This window comes from Chiroxiphia lanceolata, chromosome 6 (assembly GCF_009829145.1).
Source record: "Chiroxiphia lanceolata isolate bChiLan1 chromosome 6, bChiLan1.pri, whole genome shotgun sequence".
Taxonomy (NCBI): Eukaryota; Metazoa; Chordata; class Aves; order Passeriformes; family Pipridae; genus Chiroxiphia; species Chiroxiphia lanceolata.
This window is the reverse complement of record NC_045642.1, coordinates 41,789,164-41,802,985: the sequence shown is the minus strand read 5'-3', so window position 1 is coordinate 41,802,985 and position 13,822 is coordinate 41,789,164. Positions and strand designations below refer to the sequence as shown.

At 40.1% G+C, this 13,822-nt stretch overlaps 1 protein-coding gene across 13 annotated transcripts in view; it reads right to left on the bottom strand.

Annotated features, from left to right (window-relative positions):
- Positions 1 to 13,822, bottom strand: part of TTLL5 (tubulin tyrosine ligase like 5) — a 138,933-nt gene that overhangs the window by 53,668 nt on the left and 71,443 nt on the right. For 12 of the 13 annotated variants that reach the window (XR_004357492.1, XR_004357493.1, XR_004357494.1 and 9 more), the window contains one exon: positions 828 to 982. The exons of the other annotated variant lie outside the window; for it this stretch is intronic. Coding sequence is in view for 9 of the 12 variants with exons in the window: in XM_032690063.1 (XP_032545954.1) it covers positions 828 to 982 (155 nt within the window). In the remaining 3 variants the exon portion in view is untranslated. The remainder of the gene's footprint in view (positions 1 to 827; positions 983 to 13,822) is intronic. 13 annotated transcript variants of the gene reach the window in all.

The window sequence follows — 13,822 nt, the reverse complement described above, 5'->3', positions numbered from 1 at the left end:
ACTGCTCTATCTATGCTGTTCTATCTTTGAACAATCTAAACTTGATATTCACAGGAAAAGTATGAAGATGAGGACATAGTGGAGATTTTTGCAGCATTCTGCATATGTCTCAACACCAGCAAACTTGAACTTACAGATGCAGAGAAATCAAAGATAGACATTTCCCTCTCAGCCTACATGTTCATCCAGGTCCTTATTTCACCATGAACCTGACAGCTCTGGGAACATAACTATTATCATAGGCCTAGTTTCCAGATCTGAGAAGAACGATTACTAAGCTCTTAGACAGAATCATGGAACTGTTTATGCTGGAAAATACCTTTAAGATCCTCAAATCCAACTGTTAGCCTTAACACTACCAAGTCCACCACTAAACCATGTCCCTAAGTGCCACATCTACACATTTTTTAAACACTTCCAAGTGGCTCCACCATCTCCTGGGCAGCCCATTCCAATGTTTGACAACCTTTTTGGTGAAGAAATTTTTTCTAGTATCTAATCCAAACTTCTCCTGATGGAACTTGAAGCCTCTTGTCCTATTGCTTGTTATTTGGGAAAAGAGACCAACATACACCTTGCTACAACCTCCTTGCAGGCAGCTGTACAGAGCAATGTTGTGTTGCCCCCAAGACTCCTTTTCTCCAGGCTAAACAACCCCATCTCCCTCAGCCATTCCTCAAACTTGTGCTCTAGACCCTTCACCAGCTCCACTGCTCTTCTCTGGACACACTCCAGCATCTAAGCAAGAAGCCAAACACAAATTACAAATGAGCTCCTGAGTGCATTGCATTCTTCTTCCAAAAGCTAGAGCAGCAATTTTAACTTACCTGACTGCTGAAGAGACAGATCTTTTGTCAGCTCTATGAGTGTCTGACTGAACAGCCAACAGTGACCCTCTTTTGTTGAGTGGTGACCGGTAGCTCTGTGGGGCAGCTGCATTCCCCTTGCTTATAGCTCCACTTGCCAAGTTCAGGTTTGTTAACTAAAGAGGCAAAAAAAACAAAACAAAAACAAACCCAAACAAACTATCAGAAACAATTAAAAGCCAAGAAAAGAGCAAAAGGTATCACTATGTAACACTTACTAAGAAAAGTGAAACTGCTAGAAAAGGGAAATCTTCAGACACAAAAAACCTGTGTTAGTTGCATAAAGCAGTGGAAGAGATGACACCAGCAGATACTGTGCTTGCAATGAATTCAAATGCTAGCATGAAAATTCAACCCTTCCATTCACAGAAGAACAAAGAGGGGAGAAAAATCCCAAAGTAAGAAAGCAACATCATGTTCCTGCCATGTGAAAAAATTAAATCCACGTGCAGTAATCAAAAGCTAGAAGCTCATATTACATTGAGCAGAGACCAGACTATCGCTCCAGTCATCATGAGCTGTGTAACTAAGCCAACAACATGCACATGTCCTCTCCCTACCCCTCTCTATACATACATACAGGCACAACACAAAAGCATATGTACCTTGGATATAGAATTCAAAACCAAACTCGACCACACACAAAAGAAGCTTCCCACACAACCACCTGCAAACTGTTCACACAAGTAAACGTACTAAAATCATGTTAGGTGTATGTTTGCTAGATAAAGCTCTAAAGAAGTTATCTGTGAGTTTTTAAGCGTATAATATGTATCTGTTTCTTTTTCTGAGCATTCTTCTTGAGTTACTTATCTTCTTGAAAGACCAAACTGCACACAGATGCTATCTGTTAATGTATTGAAGAAAGCCTAAATACACAACACAATGGATCTACTACAGCAGTGTAATGGTTTACACTTGGGGAAAAAAAAAAATGAAGGTCACCAAACACTACAAACATTGAAAAGCTAACTTTGCAAAGGCCTCCCAGTCAAGCCCTGCCAGAATTAAGTTTATGACTCCCTTTAATTACATGATCATGTGTTACTTTTTAGCAGTGAAAACACCCAGTTCTGCACCAAGACTAGGATCAAACAGCAAAACTTACTTATGTTGGCCCTCCTCACTCTGGTGGCAACTGAAAGGCATATAGCCAATGAAACATCGGACACAGACAGAAGAATCTAACAACTAGCCCTGCACCTGCTCCAGAACTCAAAGGTGATTGTTATTAGGTCACTTAAAGGTGTAACTTAAGCATAGCTTAACAATGCTCTTTTACCAGAATTTGTGCACAATTACTTGAACGAGTACAAACCAGCTTCATTAAATAACTACACATACTTAAAATGGGCTTGTTCAGGATTACAGACCTCATATCCTCTCAATGAACTCCAGAACGTGAACTAACATTGCCACTGAAGGAGGTTGTCACTCCTTTTGTGGTTTAGTAGTACAAGGCACCTAAGCATTTTGTAAGTTCAGAAATCTTTAATTCCTACATCAAGTTCTGGGCAGAATTAGATTCTAGTGGTTACACACTTGGCTTTTGCCCACTTCTCCAAAAGCAGCCATCCACTTTCATCTCATCCCTTCTCAGCTCTATTCTTTTCTCATTCTTGCTTCTCATCTGTGTGTCACTATTCTCACCTAGTCAGTTCCAGCTTCTGCAGGTGTCATTCTCCTTGTTTTTCTCAGTACAGTTTCGTTCTAACAGATTTGCAGCACTGGCCTCCCTACTAGTTCTGGCCTATGAGACACACCATTTCAGGCCTGAAACTTTCCACAGGAGTAGTTACTTGATCTGTTTTTCCACACTTCCATTCTTAATTCCTCACATATCCTATTATCCAAGTGGTTCTAGTTCTATTCTCCTCCCTAGTCCACTCCTTTTGCTAACTGTTCTTTCATCTGAATGGTTCTCAGTGTCTTCTCCCAAATTATGTCCAGGCACAAGTTTCACAGCCTCCTTCTCCTAGGTGTTCTCCACACCTTGGCAGAATTCCCACTCCTTCTGTACTCAAGTCAGACAAGTCCCCAAACCATCAAGGACCAGGTCACTGAGAACACAGGAGAAAAGGAGTACACTAGGGATAAAGAGAAATTCAGTTTAGCATGCTCAGTGGGGAGGGAACCTTCAGGAAGTTGAGAAGGTCTAGCAGGTATTGCTGAGCATATTTCACTTGAAGCTTTTCAAATAATTACTGTGCAATCAAGCTCGGACAAAACTTTAAATTCCAAATTGCTATTTCAAAGCATGGGAGATCCAGAGATTTAAACTAAAAGTTGTGCAGATATTAAAATGCACACAATATTTTTTTTAATCCAGCCTTGGTTTTGTCTGGAATACTTCATCTTGCCTGAAGTGTTCTGAACACTGAACAATAAATACAGAAAATATGAATCCAAATAGATGACATTTCAGAGCACTACAATTAATTTAAGACAAGATCTTACAGTGGGACATATCAGGCAAGTTTAGTAATGGGCAGTGCTATCCACCTTATATGGAAAACAGCATTAGGTGTCATTTTGATGTCCATACCTCACCCTTAAATGTTGTTGTGTTCTGTAGAATTTAATTAAAATTTTAAGTTTCTTCATTGCAATAACAGAAAGCTTCGATTTAGGTTTAGTTCTGATTGTGCCAGGCACTATACAAATACCTAACAATGACAGTTGCTGGCTACAAAGAGTTTATTGTCTGAAAAGAAGCAAGAATGGTAATGATGCAAACACAGAGGGCAACATGGTAAACGGAACAGGTTATATACAATTCTTAGCTTGTCAGCAACAATGATCACAACTTTGCTTACACATTTTCTCTTCTCATCATCTTGATACTAAGATGCATTTAGTCTGATGAATTATGGCCTCAATCCCGCTCTATTATTGTGACATGCTTACATGCTTTCCTCTCTAACATTGTATCATTGTTTATTTGAAAGCTGTCTCTCTAAGCAAAGCAGGTGAGCAAATAGCTTCGCATGGGTAGTAGGGCCATTTCACACATTCCAGATAGACAGGTGTTTAAAGTACAGCAGATTAAACATGGGCAAGGGATTCAGAATGAGAGAGCGAATACCAGCAAGGTTTAGCTGCAGCCAGTGCAGCCAGTCCAGCCAGGCGGGTGTTACTGCTTGTTGCTATGCCATGCACTGAAACATTTCAGCTGCTATAATTAGCTTGCTAGGATGTTGCATTGAAGTATTGCTGAGACACCCCCAACACATCCGTGGTCAGCAGGGGCTTCATTTTCTAGTCTTCCTGTGCACCTGATGGAACTGCATTATTCCCTTCACAGAGGCAAATACTTAGCAACAAATCAGTTGGTATTTTGGTGTAAAAGAAGGTAATGTATAGCACCTGGACCAAAAGAGCCATAAAGAAGAGCTTGTAGCTGCAGAAATTGTAACAATGGAGCAAAAAACAAATGAATTAAAAAAATACTCCTAAACCCTAGAAAGTCAGGCTAGTGGGCTCAACAGAGAAGGTGGTTGTTAGTGTGGATCTACAAGAATAAAGTTATTTTTCACACTGAGTTGCAACAAGATGGGTTCAAACTCTCCTGCTTGCTAAGACTTCTGTTCCTCTCATTAGCAGCAATGGAGTTCAGAGTGTTTTTCCTGACACTGACAGTATGACAGGAGACCTGTGCATGCTGCAATGCACACTTCAAGCATCCCTATTTTCAAACATCTCTCCTCACATGAATGCATTCTTCATGGAGTCTATAAAAGACAATACACAGCTAACACCTCTCAAGACAGAAAGATTCATAAAGTTTTGCCACAATTTTCAAACTGTCTGGGACAGCAAAAACATCAGAAGCTGAAAGGAACATGCTGACAAAAGAACATCATGGGATAGTAAATACCAAAGAGCTCTTATGGAAGGAGAAAAGCCCACTTCATGTACTTCTATTTAACATATAACACAAAGAAACAGGGGAGGGAAGAACATGTGGGTTGCCACAGCCATATCAATAAATAGAGCCCTGTGTTAGAAACAGCACATATATGCACTGTTATACTTAGTTCAGTAGAATGCTAATAAGCCAAAAGACAAATTACTGCATAATGCTAAAATACTTTTGTCCTGGATTACACAAAAATTCTGGTATCCACCTTTTCTTTTTCCTCCTAATATGCCTTTTCGTTGTTTTGCCTTCTTTAAAGAGACTGAACTGCCAGTGATTCACTCACTTGAGCATTGGATCACCTGCAGTGACCGCCCAGGTGCTGTAAGAGACTGGACTATTGGCTCAATCAGCAGTGTGCTTTGCTAACAGTGTCCAGAGTGGCCACTCAGGCCAGGGGCTGAAGACGTGCACATCCAACACCTCAGCCTACAAGCTGGGTGTTAAACAAGATAAGGAAAGAAGCAAACCCTAAGAGGTGGGGTAGTGTTTCTTTTTCCTTACATAGATTACTCAGCTGTGATAACTCCCCCAAACATTCACACCAAGCCTGAAGGTATTCAGCTCTTGTTGACAAGCCATAATGAACTCAGCTGCAAAATCTTAGAAAGTGTCAGACTCCCTAGTATCCCACACTCACAGTATTACATCATCCAGTGCAAAACTCCTGCTCCAGGGGAGGTATTGGAGGCATTCCCACCTGAACTTGAGCATATACAACTGAGTTTTGAGGCTTCTACCATCACCTTGACGGATCCAGACTGCAACCACCACTTCGACCAACAAACATCGAAATTGCAACAACCAAGTCTTGTCGTGGATCCAACAGGTGTCTTGCGGGTCCTTCCAGTCACCTGGGGGGTCCGCAGTCCTGCCCCAACTGCCTGTACCGGCACTGCAGCCTCACTACAATGCCACGCAAGCGTCTGCCAGTATCAAATCCCACTATCTGCCATTTCCTGCCAACACTGACTCTCCGGCTTTCCTGACACGATTCCCAGGCATGGGGGAGGCAAACCACATGGATGGGCAGCCATCTTGTCTCTGTCCTGTGGCTGCGGTTTTTTTCCAGGGGGAGGAGACCAGCCACCATCTTGATTTGGTCTGGTGGGTGGGGCTCGGGAAGTTCCTCCTCATCAGTTGGTTTAACTCAGTTTTATCAGTATTGTTATTAGCATTAATCTTGGTACAGAGTTATTTTTTCACTTACACCTGGGCATATTTGGTCTCTCTCTCTCTCTGTATTGGAGAAACCAGAGGTATTGAATCTGAGAGAGGAGACTTCTGTATGAGGTCTCTGCCTCTCCAAACTGTCTCAAACCAAGACACCTTTATACATTTATTTTTAAGTGTTACAAGGTAAGTTAATGACTGCAATCACAAGGAAGAGTCAGAAGAAGAGCTTAATATCTTTAACTTTTCTGATCTACATTTACTAGTCCTTCCAGAGTTTCCATGATCATATTCAATAATCTTGTTTCTATAATAAAGTTAGTATTTTCTTTTTGATCTTCTCTAATGGTTCAAAGAAGCTAAATCAGTAAATTATAACAATGACCAAAAAAACCCCACAACCAATAACCAGTGCTACAGATCAGCCTCCACAGATTCATGATAAGCCCCCTGAAAGCCTGAGTGTTTCTCTTGCTAATTTACAGGAGTCAACCAGGATGAATAGGTTGACACATCATCACTAGAAGTTGTTATTCTGTCCCTATTGGCAGGCAGTGAAAAAGTTACTTAAATTTTCATTACCAACATCCTGAACAGCAGATCCTGAGTTTCACTGGACTATATGTTACAACACTGAGCAAGCAGTACACTACAAAAATTGCTTACTTGACCCTCCCCAGTTGGCAGGTTTAGCATTTTTCTGGCAGAAGCCAGTCATATGCCTATAAAGTGCTGGGGACTGGAGATCTACAAAAATCTACAAAGTTTAAAATCATTTCTCTTACTTGGAGACACACTTGCATCCCCCCTCCAGTTCACGCATCTCACATTTCCATTTGGATCTTTCTGACTAGGGAGGAGGATAAGATTTCCAGAGTTCAAACCATATCTCAAACACCAAGGCTAAGAGGTATGCCAAAAGAATGCAGTAATCATAGGCCTACTTTGTCTCTTCCAAAAAAACCTTCAAAATGATAAAAAGTTCACAGTCAGAAATGAGAGAAGACAAAGTTTTCAGCACAATGTAACCTATCAACAAGTTTCAAAGGTATATATAAAGTTTATTAAGAAACTTTTTTGTTTAAAGAAAGATTGGACAAGGATCATGGTAAGATGCACATAAGATCACTGCTACTCTACCTTATGACCAGACCAGAATCTTAAAGTTTTGATGTGTCAGACAGGACAAGACACTGCATCATAAGCTCAAAGAGGGAACCATTCCACCTGAAAACTGAAAATGTGCAAAAATGTCTCAACATTTGTAATGTGTTCTCCTTAGCCCTTTGATCTATTTCTACCCATGTGCTCTCTCTGCACATGTTTACCCAGTCTGACTCCCTCAAGAACCCTTGAGTCAATCCCTAATTCTCCATTTTATTACTTATTTTTCATCCAGCAATGCCATCTTTATCCAATACCTTGTAAATGAAATGTGTTTTTTCTTTCATTACCTGGCTTCCTTATCACTGTAGTTGATAGTCACTTCCTTATCATTATAGTCAAGCCTTTCTCAGACAGATACATCTAAGGCTTTCAAGACCAGTAAAATTTTGAACAAAGGGGAAGAGCTAAGAACTTGCCATTTGTAAAAAAAGAAAAAAAAAAAAGGAAAGAAAGAGAATTTTGCTTTATTCTTTCAGTTATATTTTTCTGCCTTCAGAGATGACTATGACTAGATGCTATAACTATAAATACTCACTGTTAATCTCTTCTCTCCCCACTGTATGTTGTATTTTCTTGGCTTTACCACAGAGCTCCTATGTACATCCGTGATCTAGCGCAGGCTAGCATGACTTGGTCTAACACAGCACACAGGTCTGCCAGTACTACTGGAAACAGTCCAGCTGCCTTGCCTTCCTTAATGCAACAAGATACTGAAGGCCATCCTAGTATGGGAAATAAACACCACTCTCTCAAGAGGCAAAGGAAACCCCAAACCATAAATAAAACACACACACAATCACTGTCTGAATAGTGGCACAAAATATCCCACTACAAATTCTGTGAGGAAACCACGCAATACAGATCTTTCTAGAACCACCTTTTTTTACCCAGGCCATCTTGCTGACTGTACCCCTTACTAAAGCACCCTCATTTTACGTACAGACTTAAATTTGCAGGAGGAACCAGCCAGAAGAGAAGAACTGGGGCTAGTAGGCTAGGAAGTGTGAAATCTGTGTGTTTACCAAGGCTGATCTGGCCAAAGGCCTGTGACATTCCTTCTCTGCTCTCTGAGCCTACCAGCTTACAGGATATACATATGCATACAGAGCACAAGTGTTCCAGTCTCCAGAAAATGTTCCAGACAAAGACCTGCCAGAGACATTCCTGGGAAACCTGACAAACTTGCAAATTCCTTTGTAGTGTCTCCAGCATATGCATCCATTTAACAATGAAAAAAGAAAACTCAAGTTAGCGCTGCTGCTGCGGATGGCTGAACTCCCCTCTTCCTTCTCCTGAAAAAGTCAGGCTTTCATTTAGACACTCTCTGCCTCAGAACTTCCCAGTGGGAGTGATTTTTATAAGGCACAATCCTGCCAGAAGTTTGATGATCAGGGTGTAATCTTTCTCCCAATATGAGTTCTAGCTGCTCAGCCTGGCCTGTTTGGTGACTATCTACAGATGTTACTGCATAATAACAAAACCCTCTCCTCCTATTCCCTTTGGAGCCTCAGAGCAAAAGGCGTTCAATTTGAGCACTGCAGAAACTACATTGATATTTTCATTTCCTACAGCCTCTGCTGAGACGGTTACATTACTGCTGATGCTACAAATTAGTAGAACTAAAAGTAATTCCAGCTTCTGTGTGAACAGCCGGGGTGAGAAGGGGATGGGGCCCTACACCAGCAGAGAGGTGTGTGAACAAGAGGAGAATGCCCCTCAGACTTGATCTCCTGCCTCTTGCTCCTCTTCCTACAGTAAGATGCCTTTTTTCTTTACACTTCCCTTCCTCTCCATCAGTGGAAGGGTAAAACCAATGAAATGGTTATATAAGGAAAATAATCTGATTAAGATTCAGATAAAGTGGGTTGAGTCAAAGCAAGGGCTTATCACTGAAAAAAACCCAAAACACAGCACCTCAGTGGGAAAGCATCCCCACCAAATTCCTGTAAGTATTTGCTGCACCCTGAGTTTATTGGTCTTGTTGCAGTCACCACGTTGTGCTGTTCAGCTCTAGACATGAAAGAGCTGATATCCACTGGGTCCTGTACAGTGTGTTTTGGCAGACCAGCAGGTTGCTTTGTGGCACTTTTCTTCTGTTCAGGATAAGGCAGGCCAGGGTACCACACTGTGCAAAGACAGGTAAATGAGGAGTGGTGTGGCTTCCAATATTGTCGTAGGTGAAGTTTAACATGATGAAGCTCGATATTTTGGGATTCCTGTGGCACATTTCCACAGGACACCATAAAGTGTTCCTTTCAATTCTTCCCCACTCCCTCTCCCTGGTCCTAAGGTTTAGTAAACTCATCCGCTTCTTGCTAATTTCAACCTTCTGTCCAAATAAAAAACATACAATAAGAAAAGCACCCCATCCTCCTATGGATCTGTCAGTATGTTTGCAGAAATCCTGGCTGCTGGATCTTGGGTACTGACTGCACAGCAGAAATGGAGGCAGCTCTGTATAGCCTTTGCCTGGGTGGTCTGATGTTATCCCTGTGATTAAACTCCTCAACTGCAAGAACTGGAGCTATTCCTGATGATAGCTGGGACCTGAAATCTCACACTCTCCCTCACAGAGAAGGTCAGAGCTCCTACCACGTTTCCCCTCCTTCTCTTCCTCCTCCTCCTGGTGAAGCTGGCCAATTCAACACATTCTTCAGTTCACTAGCATTAATAACTACAAAGTAGTATAGCCTGGTAGATATCAACTGTAGCCCTCCCCACCAGGAAGTGATACAGACCTCACACAGATACAGCATTGCAGAAGAAAACCTTCTTTTTACCTTACAGCATACTTCAGAGAAAAGTAGCATGCTATTCACAAAGAAAAAACCCATAGGTATCCAGGATCCAGCCACCTGGCTCTAGATCTACACACATGCTGTGCATTTTAATGTCCTCTCTGTAGAAAGTCCTGCAGTGCAAGCACATGGAAATATTTTATGCTAAACATACATGAAATTTAAAATTTAGACGTTAGAATTAAGGCTTGGTAAGAAACACAGCAGAGAGAAAAGTAGCCTGGATTATTTTGGTCACAGTCTTTATCCATCTATCCACCATGAAAGGCCAGCAGCTAACAGTAAGTGCAAGCAAAAAAACCCCTCCTAGTTCAGCTGTCCAGAAGTCACATAGTAGCCAGTAAGATCCCTAGATCACAAATCAAGGTAAGAAAGGCAATTAAGTCCCTATCCAATGAAAGGGGCTTACGAAACTGTATCTTCAGGTCTCATTCCCCAGCTCAACACCAACGTACCTGCCCTGATTCTCCAACTGTACTGTTGCCATCTTAGGCTCATGTAGGGCAATGGGCAAACTGAGCAACAAAATTTCAGGACAATTGAAAAACTGTACTGTTAACATGCTGACAACACTGTAGGTGAATCACTACACATACTGACAAACACATCAGCACTCTGCAAAAATAATTAGCAATCATTTGATTGACATAACTAGGGAAATCACTAATTTCAGATATTGATTTCATCACAAGTGTCTCAGTAACCCACTTGCCATAAAGAAAATATTTAGCTTGACTACACTAAAGCAATGCAGCAAAAAAAATCTCAAATATGGAAACAGCAGCATAGCCCACATTCTTCAGTATACAAGATAAAAGGTCAGTTCAGAGCAACAGCCCAGCAAACTCGCTATCCCATCTGACATATCTCAGAAGATGGAAGAAATTTAAGCTTCCATGCATTTAACTGAAATATTTTATTGATAAGGGAAATGAATTTGTTATTTCTGTATGTTAAAACCTAGGGATCTATCATTTGCAAAATGCTCATTATTCTGTCTGAGGTAACTACAGCCTGTTAAGTTTTCAGCCTTAATAGTATCCTGTTGTAGGGAGTTTCAGAAGGTAAGTATATTCTGTGACAATAACTATTCACTTTTATTATCATTTTTTATTCCAGTATCTTCCTACTAAACTGAATATTCCCTTCTTATTATAAGAAACATGAATAAAATCAACTTTATTTACCTTGTCTTCCACTGCTCTGTATAAGTCCTTCATGCCCATCTCCTCCCTAAACAAACTTAATATTTTCACTTCCTCATTAAAATTTCATTTTGCAGTTGATTGTTGCGGTCATTCATCTGTGAATCCCAGTTATTTTTCCCCGAATTCACTTAAGGAATGGGAACCAGAATTGAAAACAGTTTTTAAAGGGAGGTTATGTAATTCATGCTTACATAATTACATACTATTTCTTATCCTGTTCCTTAAACAACTAAAAACTTTTGTTTGCTGCCTTTACTGCTTGACTTAGAACAGGTATCTCCACTGAGCTTTCCAAAATAAAATTCATTTTTTTCTTTCCTGAAGAAATAAGCTTTAGATTAGTCATTTAAGTGGTTAAATTATTGATTGTCGCACTATTTGTAAACACTGAACTTCATCTGCCAGTGTCTTGTCCAATTAATGAAGCTATTAAATTTCTCTTAGTTTTACTAATAATAATCAACAAAAGAACACAGATGTACTAACAAATTACTAGGAGGTAGGCTCAAGTCTGAGTTTACAGCATACCCCTAACTTCATAGTCATTGAACACAGGACTCTTGCAGCCCACATTATAATGAAGGACGAGTTATCTCGTGTAGCAAACATGAGCTACACAAGCACGTGTTCACATAGATGAACACTATAGAGTAGTTAATCTACTGTAAATTCACACTCCATATTACCTTGCAACAACTTGTTTTTATTTTCATTCTTTAGGTAATAAAATGCCAGTCCTTGTGAACCAACCCCTTTCAAACATTTAATTTTACACTCCATGTACATTCTGTATTCTGTATCTTCAGTTAGCCACTTGCAGTGTAGCAAACTGACTAGTTACTCTTTTGTTTGTTTTCTGGGGTTTTTTTGATCTGTAATAAAACTTTCCAGACACCTTGCTGGCTTAACAGTCCTTGCTAAAAACTTGTAAAAAACTTTTTAAAAAGTTGCAATAGTTCCACTGGATGTTATTTTTCTTAGTTCAAAGAATTCTAATAGATAAGACATGGGTTGGGTGTTTTGGGTTAGGGTTTTTTTGTTTTGTTTGGGTTTTTTTCCCGACTTACATTTATCTCTGTGAATTAAAATTCTATTTCTATTTAATATAGATCTCCTAGTGGAGCAAGACTCATTACTTTAATTTATAGGAAACTTTAGGATCCTTATTACAGAAAGGCACATGTGGCCTTTCTGTCCTATATACCAGCTTTACGACTGATTGCACCTTTCAGTAGAAACTTTGCCACTTCACTGTTGTGTTTCTGAACTCCTGAATGTATACCATCCAGCCATAGAAGACTCACAAAGCATTTTTTCTTTTTTTTTTTTTTTTACTAGGAGCTTAATTTCATTACCTGGCAAGAAAATGTATCTCCTCTTTACCTACTATAGTGAAAAATAATGCAAAAGAAATTATTTAGTACCTCTAATGCCCCCATCTTCCAAATTTATTTTTCTATAGACCTAGACTGTATTCTCACTGCAATAATAAATTAATCTATCAATGGCATATTTAAAGAAATCTGATTTCCTGTGGCACTGCCACATGTCTCCCTGGCAAGTAACCACACCATTCACAAGTCTGGTGCCTATGATATCTTCAAGATCTTTCCTCCCCACATCCTCCTAACTTACAAGTAAGAAGTCGTACACATTGCAGCTAGTTCCAAATTAGACTCTTGCTCACTGCTAATTAATATACGCATTCTGACTGGCTAAGCAGCAGCCCAGAGCAGATATGTTGAACTCCACTTGATTTTAGCCCTCAACTGAAAGATTCTTATGGATCTTGCACTTCTATACACTTAAATATAGTATGTTCTTGGCTGTTTTGTGAAAGATGTTAAGGCTAATGTAGTCGAAACAAGGAATTTCAACAGGGGCTTTCTCTTTCTTACTCATTTTTCTTATGACCTTTTGAGATCAGATACCTCCTTATTATCCTACTCAGCCACGGACTTACCAGGTTAATGCTGGATCCTCAAAGGCACATTTTCCATAGAGATCTCTGTGTTGCTTGCTCCCAGACATACCGGGCAGTTAACTAGAGGCACACCTTTCTATTTCTGGATGCTGTGGAGTACTATAGTTAGCTGGTGCATAATTTAGGCAAAAATTAGGCAGTGTTTGAAAGATGTTATGGATAGAGGTACATAACTCCCACTGTTGTCATAATCTCAGAATTAGATTTACTATAGACTTTATGTAATCACAGAAACATCATAAACCTGTGGTTTTAAATAAATGTAATTGAATAAAATTCCTCAGAAGTAAAAGCTAACATTCATTGTTAACAGCTATATTGAACAATAAATTCTCTCCCTAGAAACTACAGTGTACACATTAATTTTTAATGCTGAATATTTATCATAATATCATAGTATCATCTGCGTTGGAAGTGACCATAAAGATCATTTAGTTCCAACCTCTACCAGCATGGGCGGGGATACCTTCCACTAGAGCAGATTGCTCAGAGGGCCCTATCCAACCTGTCCTCAAACTCTTACAGGGATGGGGAATCCACAATTTCTCTGGGCAACCTCTTCCAGTGTCTCAACACCCTTACAGTAAAGAATTTCTAATATCAAGTGTCAAGTTCAAAGCCATTCCCCCTTGTCCTATCACTACATGCCCTTGTAAAAAGTCTCTCTCCAGCTGTCCTGTAGACACCTTTTAGGTACTGAAGGCCAC